Source organism: Heterostelium album (assembly GCF_000004825.1).
Source record: "Heterostelium album PN500 unplaced genomic scaffold PPL_scaffold13, whole genome shotgun sequence".
NCBI lineage: Eukaryota > Evosea > Eumycetozoa > Acytosteliales > Acytosteliaceae > Heterostelium > Heterostelium album.
The window spans coordinates 332,401-349,279 of record NW_008805075.1 but is presented as its reverse complement, the minus strand read 5'-3'; the positions used below and the strand labels follow the sequence as shown (position 1 = coordinate 349,279).

Genomic DNA, 16,879 nt, shown 5'->3' with positions numbered 1-16,879 from the left:
AATAAATTAAAAATTAAATAAATTTGAATTATAAAATTTTTTTTATTTTAATTTTTAATATTTTTATTTTATTTTATTATTGAAATTTATCTTTGAATCTTAAAGAGTTAGAAAACTATAAATTTTCAAAGTACCATCATATACTCTACCCCAGTTTGCCAAAACATAGACCTAAAATAAAATAAAAATAAGATTTGGGGGTATGTCCTTTTAAAATTGGAGAATTTCACACTTTAGTTGTTACTCGAAATTAATAACTAAAATTAATAGGGTGTATCTCTTTTTAATTAATTAAAGATAATATTTAATTTCAAATAAAGAATTTTTTGAAAATAGAAATACATTGTTGTTTAAATTAAAACAAATAAGTTTTTCTAGAACAAGTTCTCACTAATGTATCTATATTTTGACATATCTCATAACCTTTGATACCTACAAACACATAATATTAAGATTACAACTGATATGAACTTAATCTTCAATTTTTATTTCTGCAATAATACATAACAAAACGAAAAATGGCTCCAACCCTTAAGCATTCATTTAAAAAAAATGTAAAAATTAGAGTTGTGTTATGATATCAATTATAATAGTGTTTTTTTATTATTCAAAATAGGGTTACAGTCAAGCTAGGATAGCTTCTATAATGTATTCCTTCAATGTCGATGGAATTCCTTTTGGCAACAAATATGTCAATATTTTTTGTTGAAGCAGTGTTGATAATCTTTAAAAAATTTTTTAAAAGATATAAACTATCTATTTTTTCAACATTATCTTTAATTATAACAAAAAAGGATCCATATTAAAAAGATAGTGACGATGAAGAAGAAGATGATGAAGATACAAGAAACGAAGATGATGATCTTAAAGAAGAAAGAGGAAAAGGAAGAGGAAGATGGAAATGAAGATTAAAGTAATGAAGAAGAATAAAATTAATGTAATTTCAATTTCATATTTAAATAAAATAAAATTAATCTTGATTTTTTTTTAAATTTTATTGATATCAATTATCTATCTTCTCGCACTTGTGATGTAAACAACCATTTTTATCGATAAAATTCTTTATCTTTTGACCTGCTAGACACTTTGGTATTGTTAAATGACAGTCTGTTTTGGGTTGATTAACAGTTATACATCTAGGATAGGTACATCCATTGTTATATTTCTCTATAACAAGTTCTTGATCACTACTACATATTGGAGTATCTATATTTTGACATCTCTCATCACATTTGATAATTATACAAATACAAAATATTAAAATTACAACTGATAAGAACTTCATCTTCAATTTTGTATTTAGTAATATTAAAAACAAATATAGATTTTTTTAATTGATTTTATTAATATGATGAATAATATAATAAATATTAAAAAAAAACGCAATATATATATATTCAATATATTATTTAATTTTTTTAAAAAAAAACAATTAACATAAATTTGTATGGGGTTGGGTTGAACGAAATTTTTTTTTTTTTTTGTTGCAGATTAAACCTTCATGCTCTGTTTAAATTATATCATTAAATTTAAATGCAAGGATTATCAACACTACTTCAACAAAAAATATTGACATACTTGTTGCCAAATGGAATTCCATCGACATTGAAGGAATACATTGTATCACACATTAGAAGCTATCATAATAGTGGAGATGAGGAGGATTCAGATTTATTCCAGAAGATAAATCTAAATTCATCACATGTCGAACTATCTTTGGTTTGTAAGAATTGGTTCAAGTTTATATCGATCCAAACAAACCGAATCTATTTAAAATTGAAAACAAAAAACAAGCATTACTATGTATTGCCTGCATCTATGAACAAAGATAGTCAGTATTCATTATACAACAAACAAAACATTCACACTTTGTACTTGGAGGCTTTGGACACCTTCTCAGAAGAAGGTAAATGCGATGTCCAATTCAAAGAAACAATCAATAGTCTTCCAAACTTGGAGAGACTTATCATCGAAACAAATAGCCCACATCTTCTTTTGGCAATTCATAAACAATATCCTTCATTAAAGATGGAAGTGCTTGTTGAAGACTACGAATACTTTCAGTATGCCAATAACATAGATCTATCATTTATGGAGTTTATTGCTAGTAGTGCTTCTGAAGTTGTTAAATCAAATCTTAACATCTATTACGATGACTACTATAAATATGTAAAAGCTTGGAGAATGAATTCATTGGAATTGGAATATGATTCTTGGGATTATCAATATTTTATGCATCTCTCCTATTCATTTTTGTTGAAATTACGATCACTTCAACATCTTCTAATCCGTGTCGATCATATTGATGCCAAAGAACTTGTACTCGTTGCAAAGAACAATATCTTGGAATCATTCAGTTCCGATGTATTCTTCAGACTATTCATTGGTTCATCTGGCTTTGAGTGCAAGTGTTCAGAACTTATAGAGGAGAGTGATGATGATCGTGTCCCCCTCAAGCATTGGAGAAACTTTTGCTCTGCCCTTTCAACCAACACCAAATTGAAATATCTTCATCTTGGTAATACTTGTAAACACAAGAAGCTTACCAATAAACTTAGGACCTTCATTTCATCAGAATTCCTCACATCTTTGAAAGCCAATGGTACACTCGAATCACTTTCATTATCATGTAATATGCTATCAGATGATTTCTATGAATCTTTGTTTTCTCAATCCAACACAGATACGAATAGAACCATCAAAAGCATACATCTTCGTTCCTATAATCTCAATCGATTGAAATCAATTGGAAGAATGCTTGAACACAACCAAACAATCAACCATTTAACATTTTCAAAGTATATAAATAGCAAAGATGAAAATAATGATGATACAAATCAAGCAATAGATTCATTCGTTAGTTCACTTGCTCTCAACAAAACATTGATATCATTGACAATCGAAGAGAATACATTTACTACAGATCTTCTTTCAAAACTTTCTCTGTCATCAACATTATCTTTTATCTTAACAAAAAAGGATCCATATGAAGAAGATAGTGACGATGAAGAAGAAGAAGATGACGACGATACAAGTAATGAAGACGATGATGCAGAAGAAGAAGAAGATGATGATGATGATGAAGATGATGAAGAGGAAGAAGATGGTGATGATGACTATAAAGAATAAATATTATTTGCAATTGGATATTAAAATAAAATTAAAATTAAAATAAATTAAAATATTTTCTTTAAAAAAAGGTATATTAGAATTTTTTAAACTCTTCAATCTCCTAGATGAATTATTTATTTCTCTCTTAAAATACTACGCAATATAAAGATACACAAGACACCCAAATGATTTAAACTTCAAATGGTTGCTCACAACCAATATGCTTGGGAAGTGTACGAATGATAAATGGGACGCAATGCACGTCATCAAATTTATCGTCAACTGTATCAATTTTGGTGGCCAAATGATACACCAAGATTCCTGTTGGATGTAGCTTCGGAGGAATGACAGTGTAGAAGGCAGGCTCGACCTTTTGAGCATTTTCGTTTCTTGAAGTACAATTCATTCTTCTGGCCAACATGGTTTCATCGATACTAATGAATGTGGAGTTTTCCAGGCATCCTTCATACACAGTGCTCAGAGCGCTACACAGTTTGAGTATGACTGCTTCAGAAAACATAAAGAAAGATGAAATCTTTTCGTATCTGTTTCTGACCATGTAAACTTGATCGCCAGTTGTAATGTGGCCAAAATAGTATTCATTGGACATGTCCCACCTGGCTTTGTACCGTAATAGCAAGAAAAAGCATAAGCTCTTCCTCAGTCACATCTTTGTAGAGATAAGAGTTTTTTACTGGTACTAGCTTACCAGCTTTTGAGCGGTGTGTGTTTCTTGTTGAAGTTAACCTTACTGGATTTGTATTATTTGTAGTAGTTGTTGTGGTAGTTGTTGTAGTAGTAGTTGTTGTAGTAGTTGTTGTATTTGTATTATTGTTATTTGATGAACGATTTAAATTATTGTTATAAAAAAAAACGCTCAACAACTTCCTTTTTTGAAACATCGCATTCTTTACCAAAAAGGGCAATGTTCTCTGCATCTTTTTTCTTTGGTTTTTGTAACTATACCCAAAAATGAACATATCAGTTACACCAAATCGCAAAACAAAAACTATTTAAACAAAAAAATCTTACCTCTATTGGATTAGTATTATTCATTTTAATCACATAGTTTCATATTTAAAATCTAATGATATTTGAATAATATCTGTAAATATATATATGAATTATGTTTATTTTTTTATTTTATTCATTATTTATCTCAAGAATTCGATATATTTGTGTAAATAAATCAATCTTCTTTTTACAAATGAAATTTTATTAATTTTTTTTTGAACAAAAAAAACTGAAAAATTGTGAGCATTTGTGTGTGTTGATTTTTTGCATTTGTGTTATAATTAAAAGAATTATTTTTTGTTCTTTTTACAAATGAAATTTATAATTTTTTTTGAACAAAAAACTGAAAGATTGTTTAAAAAAAACTCTTTTATTTCTAGTTAAGATGTTTTTTTGTTTTTTAAAATTATATTTATATGCAAACATTATCATTTTTACTTCAACAAAAAATATTGACATACTTGATGTCAAATGGAATTCCATCGACATTGAAGGAATACATTGTACCATACATTAGAAACCTTCCAAAGAGTGGACATAAGAATTCAGATTTATTCCGGAAGATAAATCTAAATTCATCACATGTCGAACTATCTTTGGTTTGTAAGAATTGGTTCAAGTTTATATCGATTCAAACAAACCGAATCTATTTAAAATTGAAAACAAAGTACAATTCCAATATTGAATATTACTTTGAATTGCCTGGATCGAGGAAACAAGATAGTCAGTATTCATTATACAACAAACAAAACATTCACACTTTGTACTTGGGGGCATGGGATACCATCCATTACGAAGGTAAATACGATATCGAATTCAAAGAAACAATCGATAGTCTTCCAAACTTGGAGAGACTTATCATCATAACAAATAACCCATACCTTCTTCTGGCAATTCATAAACAATATCCTTCATTAAAGATTGAAGTGCATGTTGAAGATCATCAATTCTTTTCGTATAAAAAAGACATTGATCTATCATTTGTGGAGTTTATTCATAGCTATGCCATCCATGTTGTTCATGCTGATCTCAGTAAATACTATCAATTTGTAAAGGCATGGAGAACGAATTCATTGGAACTTGAATATGGCTGTTTGGGTGAACAACATTTTAGGCATATCTCCTATTCGTTTTTGCTGGAATTACAATCACTTCAACATCTTTTAATCCATGTCGATCATATTGATGCCAAAGAACTTGTACTCGTTGCAAAGAACAATATCTTGGAATCATTCAGTTCCGATGTATTCTTCAGACTATTTATGGGTTTTTCTAGGAAGGAATGGTGTAGATGCGTAGATTTTCTAGAGAAAGGTGATGATAGTGATGATGATGATCGTGGTGATAATAATGGTCTTGTTCCCCTGAAATATTGGCGAAATTTTTGTTTGGCACTTGCAACCAACACCAAATTGAAATATCTTCATCTTGGTAATACTTGTAAACACAAAAGGCTTTCCAATAAACTTACGACGTTCATTTCATCGGAATTCCTCACATCTTTGAAAGCCAATGGTACACTCGAATCACTTTCATTATCATGTAATATGCTATCAGATGATTTCTATGAATCTTTGTTTTCTCAATCAAACACAGATACGAATAGAACCATCAAAAGCATACATCTTCGTTCATATAATCTCGATCGATTGAAATCAATTGGAAGAATGCTTGAACACAACCAAACAATCAACCATTTAACATTTTCAAAGTATATAAATAGCAAAGATGAAAACAATAGTGATACAAATCAAGCAATAGATTCATTCGTTAGTTCACTTGCTCTCAACAAAACATTGATATCATTGACAATCGCAGAGAATACATTTACTACAGATCTTCTTTCAAAACTTTCTCTGTCATCAACATTATCTTTTATCTTAACAAAAAAGGATCCATATGAATATTATGGTGAACACACAATTAATGAAAACGATGATATTGAAGATGAAGAAGAAGAAGAAGAAGAAGATATTGATGACGATGAAGATGGTGATGAAGAATAAATTAAAAAAATAATAATAAACAAAGCAAATGGTGCTCCTATTTTGCCCAAAAAATATGTCCCTCAAAAACTCTAAAACTTTTAGAGGATATTTTTTATGTTTTGTGGAACATTGATATCATTGACAATCGCAGAGAATACATTTACTACATATCTTCTTTCAAAATTTTCTCTTTCCTCTACATTATCTTTTATAAAAGATAACATAATGATGATGATGAAGAGGAAAATTCGCAATACGATAAAATAAACTGTTAAAATAAAATCCCTTTTAATTTAAAAGTTTGTTTATTTTTTTTTTTTTTTTATTAGTAATATTACCTTAAATGAGTAAGTTCAAATCTCAAAAATAATTCATAATTTTAGATATTTACAAAAAAATCTATTGAACTTTACAAATAATTCTTTAAAGAGATAAATGGGAACTGCATGTAATGTATTTGGATATTATTTATTTATTTTAGATATTTTCAAATATCTTTTTTATCGGTGTAAAACTTTTTTATCCTTTAAGTATAAAAAACTAAAAAATAAAAATAAATTTGTAAATTCTCTTCTCATTATGATCAAATTTTTATAAAAACTAACATCAAAAAGAGATTTTTATTTTCAAATTTTTAATCTTGTACAAAAAATCATTTTGAAAATTCTTCCCAGGCATGAGCTTTAATAAGTTTAAGATTTTTTATAAAATTCAAGACCAGAGATACTTTATCCGAATCCAATTTGATTTTTTGGTTTGAAAAAAAAAAAAAACCCCTTTTTCTTGCAAGAAAAAGATCATTGTTAAGGTACCAATATGAGATCTTTTTTTTTTTTTTTTGTTTTGATGATTTTTAAATTTATTTTTATTTTTTAAAATATCTTGGTGAGACGAATACCAACATTTATAAGCTCCTCTGGTTTCATAAACAGAAATTATTATTCTCATAAATTTAAAGATGTAAGATATTATCTTTATAACTCTCTATAACTAGAAATAGTCGTGAACTTATTGTAAATTTTTTAAATTCATAATGATAGGTACAGACAAATTGTCGTATTCGCTTTGTGCTTCATCGCACTCTTCCAAGTTTCAAACGCTGCCATTGGTGTCGATATCTCTTCAGGTTCTGATATTCCAGCTTTCCAATGTCTCAAGAACAACGGATATACCTTTGCTATAATTAGATGTTACATGTCAACTGGTGCTACCGATCCAAACTGTCCACACAGGTAAGATGTGATCACATAAAGAAAGATTAGTCAATGACTTTTTTTTTAATCAAAAATATTAATAATAATATTTTATCAAATATTATAGTATTTATAACGCTAGAGATGGTGGTATGGAATATGTTGATGCCTACATTTTCCCATGTTTCTCATGTGGTAATGGTGCTGGTCAAGTCGTCGACACTGTCAACTACCTCAAGTCATACAATGCCGATTTCGGTATGGTCTGGTTCGATATTGAAGGTCCAGGTACCTACTGGTCCGACAACCAAGGTGAGAACCAAGCTTTCTTCAACAGTATGTTGGAGGGTGCCTCGCAAGCCGGTGTCAAAGTCGGTATCTACACTTCATATTCTCAATGGGAGCCAATCATGGGTAACTGGGACGGTGGTGCCAAATACCCATTGTGGTACGCTCACTACGATGGTAACCCCTCATTCAGTGATTTCTCACCATTCGGTGGTTGGTCTTCACCAGCTATTAAGCAATACAATGGTGATTTAACTGTTTGGTAAGTTTTAACAAGATATACCCTTTTTGTTATCATAAACTAATATTATTTTATTATTATTATTAATAATTTTAGTGGTTTGGGTGTCGATCAAAACTACTACCCATGAGCAAACAATTCAATTCAATTCAATTGTATTCATATTTCTTAATGCGACCTATTGAATTAACATTGTAATCGATAATAAATTATAAATAAAATTTAATATTAAAAATAATGGATCAATATATGACCTATCTATTTTTAAATATTATATTCTAATGAAAAACAAAAAGACTTTTCATACTAAAATGTTGATGACCAACTTTTTAAAATTATGGACAAGTCCATAAAAAATATAACAAACAAACAATATTAAACAAATATTTATTTACAAACTGGTATAATGTGAAAGCTCGGTAATGTAAAGTGGTGAAGTATATTGGTTAATAGTGATTGCCTTTGGTGAAGGAAGTTGATATCTATTACTGAATAGTGCAGAGAAGAATCCTCTTTGTCCACCCTCCACTGCATAGTTTTGTTTGATATTCAAAGTCATCTGTGAGTTCATGAGTTTTCTGTTGCCGTGTCCATTTTCGTTGTCGTCTTCGTCTTCGTCGTTGTCATAGTCTTTCATCTCGATTGCCACAACACCGTCGTCGTCACGAGTGGCCATTGAATACTTTTCATTGGTATTATTAACGTTGCCCCTTGTTTCATCGTCACTGTCATCGCCTTCCTCAAACAGTTTGAATAGCTTAATATCGGAATCCACGCAAGGTAGAACTGCACCATCGCATACACCATAGCACAAGCTTCTCGAGCAAGACGGGATGTATCTTCCCAAGCCAATGATGAACAAGAATCCATAGATAAACAGTAGATCGCTTCTATCGATGATAAACACATAGAACAGGTGGAACAGACAGGCACTAGTCAAAACAAACCAAATACAATGTTGAAGTGGTTCCACCAACAATCGATCGGAAGGTGGACTCTTTATCTTTGATGTTATTATTGTATATTTATCGAAAAAGTATTTCTTTATCAAGTAGATTAAAGTCATTAAAAATAATAATGGGAATATAGGAGCGTAAATCGATACCATTAACATCTATTGATAAATAATAATAATAATATTAATATTAATTTAAATAGATAAAGTTATATTCCTTACCAATAATAAAATATTAATATATTGAGTTGAAATATCCAAGAATCTTTCATTAATTAAAGCTTGATCCTTTTTCTTACTGAATTTGATCAAATTTGCTATCGATGAATAGATTCTTGATGAATCTAAAAATGGTGTTACAATAGCATAGTATATAATAAATAGTGTATAAAACATTCCTAAATAGTGATAAAAGATATACATTTAATAAGAATAATGTTCTTTTCTTTAGTAATATTGTTGTTTTTTAACTTACCTCCTGTTCTAAAGAAATTTGAAGGATAAAAGAATTCATTTCTTGTTGTAAAGAAAGGATAGGCTGTCATGATAGAGTAGTAGATGGTAGGCACGCCAACGATCGATAGAGTCTGTACATAGAATGTAGTCAGCATAATCTTACTCTTCAATGAACTTCTAACGAAAGAATTGGATTTCTCAAAGATACCTTTGACCACACATGGTAACACTCTATTCAAAAACAACAACATATTACATGGAATAAAAGTATATATAAAGAAGCTAGATGATGTAATTCCAATTGGATCTGTTTGAATATTAATTATATTTGGACTCAACTATATATAAAAAAAAAGAAAATAATAATTAGAAAAATTACAATATTAATCATAAACTTTTGTTTACTACTACTTACTCTACCAAATTGAGAATCATGTATAAAAGCAGCTAGAAATGAAAATGACATTGATAGTAAAAACGATAGAGCCAGTAGGAATAAAGTAAACGATGTACTATGTTGATTCGATGGACTGTGTAGTTTTGTCCACATGATATCCGATACTCTTGGTACTGAATATGCTTTCCACTGTTTGATTTGCAGTTCGACTTCGTATTTGGCTGGTGGTGTAGGTGCCATTGCCTTTGCCCAACTCCATTTGTGCGGTGAGTATTGTGTTTGAAATTGATGTGCATCCGATACACAACTGAATGTTACGAATGCCTGTCCTGTAGACCTCAGTGGTGCATCTATTTTATCGCCATCGATCTGAATGATAGTTTCCGATAGTCCATCTAAATCTAAAATCTTTGCATATCTTTCATATTCTTTTTCCAATATAATTGAAAGTGAAAATATTCCCTCTATAAAATAATGAAAATAAATATATTAGTTGGTGATTTTCCTAATTATCAACGTCGTTTGGATAGTTACTTGAATATGAAGTTTGTAGGTATTCATTTAAAATAGTACAATCTACCAATGATTTAGGTAAACCCTTCAGCAATACAGTTCTGGAAGTTACCAAATGATTGGAATCATGTTGACTATAAACTCTTTCACCATTGAATCTTGAATATAATATAATAATTGAAATAAATACTAATAGAAATGCAACCTGATAAACAAATAATCTTGATGAATCAAATTGCCTAAATAAATTTTAATTTGAATGTTAGTAAATTTGGAATTATTATTCTTTTGATAAGATCTTACCAATTAGCTTGTGTTAATAAATAAATATCAAATAGAGAATTATCACCTGCTAAACTAATTGGAATTAATAGAACCAATCCAAGTAATGCTAATACCACTGATTGTATGATCGATAATCTTAGAAACTTGAAATAGTTTTGAAGTGATTCGGTTCCACGTCCTTCCAAAACTGTATCGATGTTGTTGATGAGAATGGAGATGTTGAAAGATTTGAAAAAGTTGCTCAGTTTTGTGTTGGTTCTGCGCGATGCCGTTATCAATCGGATTGTCAGTCCCAACACGAATACAAACAGTGAGACGAGCGTCGACATTGAACACATAGTAATGATACCGTACCACATTGACACGACGCGTATCGGTTCGCTCACCAACACAATCTCACAGGTGTCGGCGTCGACAAATCCAATTTGATATTCACCGGGCTCGCCTGTGATCGCCAAGCCTTTGAAGGTGGTAGTTCGTCGCTTGCTGTTGATCTCTATCTTATCAAAGGTGATATAGTGATGCAGGCTGGTGGTGGGTGCTCGCGCTATAAACGGCTCGATGCGCCCGCTCGATACTGCTTCGTCGTCTTGCTCTATGATGCCCCATTCCACGGTTGGCTGTGTCTGGAATGCCTGGCCGCTGATGACTAGTCGCGCTCCGTCGCCGTCGACCAGCCTCAGCGTCTCAGAGTCTTCGGCGCCGCCCACCGTCAGGTTGAACAGCCTGCTCTGCACATTGTAGCCGGTGTTCAGTGCATCCTGTTGAATGAACGAATAGACACCAGAGTCATACGACATCACACACTTGAAGGTAGTAGTATTCTCCTTCACAGTGACACGGTCATATTGAAACACATCAAAGCCATCCTTACGAATATTCCAATTCGGAGTGATATAAATATGATGTAAAACAGTTAATTGTACATTCTTATCTTGCGGATACACATTCATCCAATCGATAAAGAAAACAGATCTTCTCTCTGAAAAAATTGGAAAATCTGGATTTGGTTTTGGTACACCTTTTTTGTAATTGTAACAATAACAATAATGTTATAATTATTATTAGCTTATATATATCTATCATATATTACCTTATTAATAAGGTTACTAATTAACTACCTACCATTAATAAATATAAAATTTAAAGATAAAAATAATAGTATAAAAATCAAGACATTTTTGTTGTTATATCGACAATTTGTTATCAGCATGCTTGATTTTTTTTGTTTTTTATATTGTCTTGTCGTTATAGATGATGTTGATGATGTTTGGGTCGATGATGAAGGTGTTGTTTATTGTTGTTGTTGTTGATATTATTAATTTGATTGATCAATATTAAGTTCATATGAGGCACACATCAAAAAAAACAATAAAGGAAAAATAGTAGAAACAAACGATGTAGTATATCTTGATTATTATTAGGTTATAATGCTATGAATAAAAATAACTTGACTCGCAAAATAAAAATCAAAAAAAAAAAAAAAAAGAAGTCTCTTGCTATTCGTTTTTGATTTTTAAATTAAAAAAACAATATAATACCTAGGATAATAATATATATCGACAATCTAAATTTAAATTAACTAACGAACTGACAAAGACTGTTTTTAAGTTGTTATGTTGTTATATGATATTATTGTTTAATTTCTTTTTGTTGTTTTTGTTTTATTAATATCAATATAAAAAAATATATAATCGTAGTATTATAGTAAAATAGTTATTGAATAGTTGTGTGTTATTAATGTTTAGTGGTTATTATTTATTTAAAGATATGATGTTATTAATATCATTGGTTTATTAATGATAAATTACTATATTCTAATATACTATATATATATATAAAGAATTAACTATACTATATAAATAATAATTAGCAATTAATTATTTATATGCGTATTTCGGTGTGTTTATTTATTAATTTATTATTATTGTTTTTTTTTTTTATTGATTTAGTTTGAAAGAAAAACAATAAACATAATTTAATTAATATTATTATTAAGTCTAAAATAGATCTAATATTATTATTGTTGTTGTTATTATTGAAGACCTCTCTTTGAGGTTATGTAGTCCAGTTTGTTGAAACTAAATTCAATGGTGTTCAATGCTTAAACTATTAATACACAAATAGGTGTTGACAAATGGGGGGTGATATAGAAGCTGGTTATTTAATAATCTGTTGTAGAAAAAATGTGAAATTAAAAGTTCACTTTAATAAGATGTAACCTTTGTCTTGGATATTAAGAAAAAAAGAAATCTAAAAAAAATTGAAATCAATTAATATTTTGCATGATAGTTAGTTCCTTTCCAACGTACTTTAATTAAATTTTTTTAAAACTTTCATTTTTTATTTTAATCGGTTAACAAGTTCATCATTTTTATGTGTTGTGTGTTAATTAATTAAATCACTCTTTTTTTGGTAATAACATTTATTTGTACAAAATTAATTTAATCATACCAACCACCACCACAAATATTTAGCATAGATCTATCTAGTCTAGTTTTAAGAATACAATATAAATGAATATTAGTGATCATGATCAATCAATCTATTTAAAATCAACATAACACATATTGAAGTAATATTTATTTGTTATATTATATCTGAATCAGATAATATTGTAAATATTGGTTGTTTTGAGTTTAAAAACTATATAAAATAAATATATATATATGTTGATTAATTTTATTATATATTATAAAAATTGCGTCAATGTTGTTTTTTTAAATCAATAATTATAACAGTAATATTATCATCGGATCCTTTGAAGTAAGCGAAATCTTTTAGTCGGTAAGCTGCATCTTTCAATGATTTCGAATTCAATATAATATCACAAGCGGTTTGATCCGTTATTTCATCCCATATTCCATCGCATGCAACAATGAGATACTGATCGTCGGGATGTGCTTCGGTGATCGAGAGGTAAGGATCGGGTACAACAAAAGGTTCCATATAGAAATCACCGATCGATCTCGAAACGGCGAGTGTCCCATTGACTCGCGCGGTATGTTGGTTCGAAATGACGTAGCCACCGAGCTTACGAATTCTCTCTTCTTCGGAGGGGTCGTTCGGTTTGTGATCGAAAGACAATCGTTTGGCTTGTCCGTTTCGACACAGCACCACACGAGTATCACCAATGTTTGATACATAATAGTGGTTATTCTCGATGAGTACCGCTGCAGCTGTGGCGCCACAATACTTCAACTCCTGATGCTCGTTGTTGACATAGGATTTGAAATGTAGTGACACTTCACTGTATGCCTGTTTCAACCATTGTAGAGGTGGTAGCGATGGATATTTTTCAATGAGTGTTCTTACAATCTGTGGAAACCATTTACAACTGTAGGTTGCTGCCATTGCACCTGCATGTCCATCAAACAATGCAATCAAATCTTGATTATCATTAGATGACGATGAAGATGATGAGGATAGCGATGATGATGATGATGAAAAGTTTCCACGAATAGTAAATGCATCTTCCATTGATGGACGTCTTCCCATCATTTCAGCCATTGCAATATCGAATCGTTTTGACTCTGTCCAGATATCGCATGTCTCACCAAACTGGTTGGACAAATCGCTGGCATTGTGGTGGTGGGTAAGATGCAGTTGTTGACTATTATTACTGCTGTGTGAAAATAAACCTTTCGGTAGCGATTCAATCGAGTTGAACGATAGATCGAGCATCCTGAGGTTCTTTAGATTCTCAAGTTCGTTCGGTAGCGATACCAAACGATTGTGATTCAAATGTAGAATCGATAGACTCTCCATTCGAACCAATTGCAAATCGATTTCACTGATCTGGTTGTTGGCGAGGTCGAGTTTGTCGAGTGAGCACGATTTGAATAGAAACGGTGGTATTACATCTAAATTACAAGATCCAAGCGCCAACTCTCTCAGACTTGGGAAATAATCGATCGATTCATCGTATTCGAACTTAATATCTCGGTTACCGTTGAGATAGAGTTCCTCCAGACTGTAGAATGAATCGCTAGGCATTGGGAATGATTCCAACCGATTGTAGCCAATGAATAGAGTGGAAAGTGAATGACAACAACTCCATATACTCGGGGATAAACTAACCAGCTGGTTATCCGATAGGTTGAGTGTGTTTATCGATGGTAGCTGTTGGAATAGATTATTGGGTAGTTGACTTAGCTTATTATTAAAAAGCAATAAAGTTGAAAGTGATTCTAAATCGAAATTTGTTTGTTCATAAGTTTCTTCACCTTCTTCTCCTTCTTCGTTGATTGTTTCATATGTAATTGGAGGTAGTTCTAAAAGTTGATTATCCGATAGATCTAAATAGTTGAATTTACATTGACACAAAAAGAGGTGTTGTGGAAGAGCGGTGATTGAGTTGGACCGTATTCGCAAGTCGGTGAGTGAGTGCAGTGCGAATCCGAAATCGTCGTCGGGATTGAACCATTCTTCGGGTATTGCTGTCAGTTGATTGTACGATAGATTGAGAGTGTCTAGCTTCGATAGCTGACACAACTCAACTGGCAGTTCAGTCAATTGGTTGTGTGAGAGATCGAGATTGGTTAGCGAGTTTGAGAGCATCGACAACTCTGAAGGTACGGCAACAAGTTGATTGGAACGTAACACCAATGTCTTTAGATTGATAAGCTGTCCAATCTCTGCCGGTAGTTCGCCAATTGCATTGTCAGAGAGATCGAGATGAGTCAGTGAAATGAGATGTTGGATATCCGATTGAATCGCTGCGAGCTGGCAATGCGATGCCAACAACGTTGTGATTTGACTGAACCAAAAGAGTGAAGGAGGTAGATAGGTATTTCCAATCCAGTTTGGTGCGATATTCGATGTCAAGTCTACTTTTGTAAGGTGGGTGAGATAACTGAATTCAGAGGGTAACGCTTCACCCCCTGAAGTTTGAAGCGATTCAGCTTGTTGGTTATTATTACTATTGTTATTGGTATTGATTAGAGTTGTTGAGTTTGTTGTTGTTGTTACTGATGAGTTCAGTTTATGTACATGTTGTGGTAAATCGTTGGAAGATGTTGATGATGTTGTTGAAACTATAAATGATAAACTTTTTGATTGGCTGTCGTTTTTATTATTAGTATTACTGCTACTGCCTATTGACTCTTCATCTGCCTCACAGTCTTCATCCAACTCTATTTCACCGATATCATTTACTATACTACTGGTATTATCTATATAATCTTTGGCTGGAATGAGCAATTGATTGCCTGCCAAAAGCAGAGTAGTCAATTCCTGCATATTCGAAATGGAGCTTGGTAACGACTTTAGTCGATTATATGAAAAGTCCAAAGTGTTTACATGTTGAAGTTCTGAAATCCTCTCTGGAATCACTTCAATTAGATTCCTTGCCATTATAATTCTTTGTAGATTAACTCTTGGTAGAATATCATCTATTTCAACATCTTTAATTCCTGCACTTGTTCTGAATTGTAGTCGACAATATAAATTAGATTACTTTTAAAGAAAAGTTGTTTGATTTACATACTTATCATATATTACAGAGAATAGTATACTATTGGATTTGGGTGGTGGTTTAAATGATGGTGGTCGTCTAGAAGAAGGAGGGCTGGACTGTGGCGATGTTAGGAATCCCGACGACGTGGAAGAAGATGGTGAACGATTGCTACCATTACTTCCATTACTCCTATTTAATGAGTAGATTGCCTGTTCGCCACTTTTCGAGATGGTAGAGGGTGGTGATGGTGATGGTGAAGTCGATCTTGACACCGATGAAGATGACGATCCTCCCAGAAGTGATGGAGGTGATTGCGGTAGATTCTGATCTCCTAGAGGTAGTGATAACGGCCTCTTTGGTTTCGATGAATTTGGTGGTGGTGCAGGTTTTTTAACAAAACTGGCTGGATCCAATGATTTCCTTGTTATTGTCATTAAATCTGTTTCCATTTTTAACTATTATTATATTTGTCAATGATGTGACGACGATGACTATTATTATTATTATTATAATAATTAATTTGATTGGTGGGGAGGTGAAAGAGGAGGGTATTGGTATGGTATGGTATCAAAAAGGGTTCTTCTACACTGGCAATGAAAGATTATTATTTGAAGCTGATGAGTGATGAATGATGATAGGATTTATATATATTGGTATTGATATGACTACTATTTACAGTATTAATTATTAATTATTGGAATTAAAAATTATATTATTGTTGACTTTTTTTAAAATGTTATTAATTTTTGATTTACACCTTTTTGTTTATTCAATTTCCAATTCTATATGGACATACAATATATTATATTGATATTTGGTGGTAATTAAATTCCGTTGTTATTTTTTATTTTCTTATGATGATTTATGTTGTTATAAAGGACAAAATGTAAGTTATGTGTATGTGTGCTGTTGGGTGAAATCAAAGTTGTTTTAAATGCAATGATGTTGTTTTTGTTTGTGTTACTCTACATCATGGTGAA

At 31.2% G+C, this 16,879-nt stretch overlaps 8 protein-coding genes across 8 annotated transcripts; 3 read left to right on the top strand and 5 right to left on the bottom strand.

The window, feature by feature from the left end:
• Window positions 1-99: 99 nt before the first annotated feature.
• On the bottom strand, window positions 100-1,285 carry PPL_11283 (uncharacterized protein; the record flags this gene model as incomplete). The annotated part of the gene is made up of 3 exons (XM_020582040.1): window positions 100-171; window positions 392-432; window positions 1,135-1,285. 3 exons carry the CDS (start codon window positions 1,283-1,285, stop codon window positions 100-102), a joined length of 264 nt encoding a protein of 87 aa, XP_020427343.1.
• Window positions 1,286-1,533: 248 nt separating this feature from the next.
• PPL_11282 (uncharacterized protein) lies at window positions 1,534-3,129 on the top strand (the record flags this gene model as incomplete). The annotated part of the gene is made up of 2 exons (XM_020582039.1): window positions 1,534-1,723; window positions 1,829-3,129. The coding sequence occupies 2 exons, from the start codon at window positions 1,534-1,536 to the stop codon at window positions 3,127-3,129; spliced, it is 1,491 nt and encodes a 496-aa protein (XP_020427342.1).
• A 172-nt stretch (window positions 3,130-3,301) lies between these two features.
• PPL_11281 (uncharacterized protein) lies at window positions 3,302-3,517 on the bottom strand (the record flags this gene model as incomplete). Its single annotated transcript, XM_020582038.1, has 1 exon — window positions 3,302-3,517. The coding sequence occupies one exon, from the start codon at window positions 3,515-3,517 to the stop codon at window positions 3,302-3,304; it is 216 nt and encodes a 71-aa protein (XP_020427341.1).
• A 193-nt stretch (window positions 3,518-3,710) lies between these two features.
• Window positions 3,711-4,167, bottom strand: PPL_11280 (uncharacterized protein; the record flags this gene model as incomplete). The annotated part of the gene is made up of 3 exons (XM_020582037.1): window positions 3,711-3,999; window positions 4,101-4,120; window positions 4,144-4,167. 3 exons carry the CDS (start codon window positions 4,165-4,167, stop codon window positions 3,711-3,713), a joined length of 333 nt encoding a protein of 110 aa, XP_020427340.1.
• A 374-nt stretch (window positions 4,168-4,541) lies between these two features.
• Window positions 4,542-6,131, top strand: PPL_11279 (uncharacterized protein; the record flags this gene model as incomplete). Its single annotated transcript, XM_020582036.1, has 1 exon — window positions 4,542-6,131. One exon carries the CDS (start codon window positions 4,542-4,544, stop codon window positions 6,129-6,131), a length of 1,590 nt encoding a protein of 529 aa, XP_020427339.1.
• Window positions 6,132-6,548: 417 nt separating this feature from the next.
• On the top strand, window positions 6,549-7,965 carry PPL_11278 (glycoside hydrolase family 25 protein; the record flags this gene model as incomplete). The annotated part of the gene is made up of 6 exons (XM_020582035.1): window positions 6,549-6,566; window positions 6,595-6,621; window positions 6,830-6,867; window positions 7,154-7,345; window positions 7,434-7,856; window positions 7,932-7,965. 6 exons carry the CDS (start codon window positions 6,549-6,551, stop codon window positions 7,963-7,965), a joined length of 732 nt encoding a protein of 243 aa, XP_020427338.1.
• Window positions 7,966-8,106: 141 nt separating this feature from the next.
• PPL_11277 (uncharacterized protein) lies at window positions 8,107-11,569 on the bottom strand (the record flags this gene model as incomplete). Its single annotated transcript, XM_020582034.1, has 8 exons — window positions 8,107-8,113; window positions 8,231-8,949; window positions 9,013-9,188; window positions 9,266-9,584; window positions 9,662-10,107; window positions 10,178-10,395; window positions 10,460-11,462; window positions 11,563-11,569. 8 exons carry the CDS (start codon window positions 11,567-11,569, stop codon window positions 8,107-8,109), a joined length of 2,895 nt encoding a protein of 964 aa, XP_020427337.1.
• A 1,578-nt stretch (window positions 11,570-13,147) lies between these two features.
• PPL_11276 (protein phosphatase 2C) lies at window positions 13,148-16,348 on the bottom strand (the record flags this gene model as incomplete). Its single annotated transcript, XM_020582033.1, has 2 exons — window positions 13,148-15,866; window positions 15,930-16,348. The coding sequence occupies 2 exons, from the start codon at window positions 16,346-16,348 to the stop codon at window positions 13,148-13,150; spliced, it is 3,138 nt and encodes a 1,045-aa protein (XP_020427336.1).
• Between the last annotated feature and the right edge of the window lie 531 nt (window positions 16,349-16,879).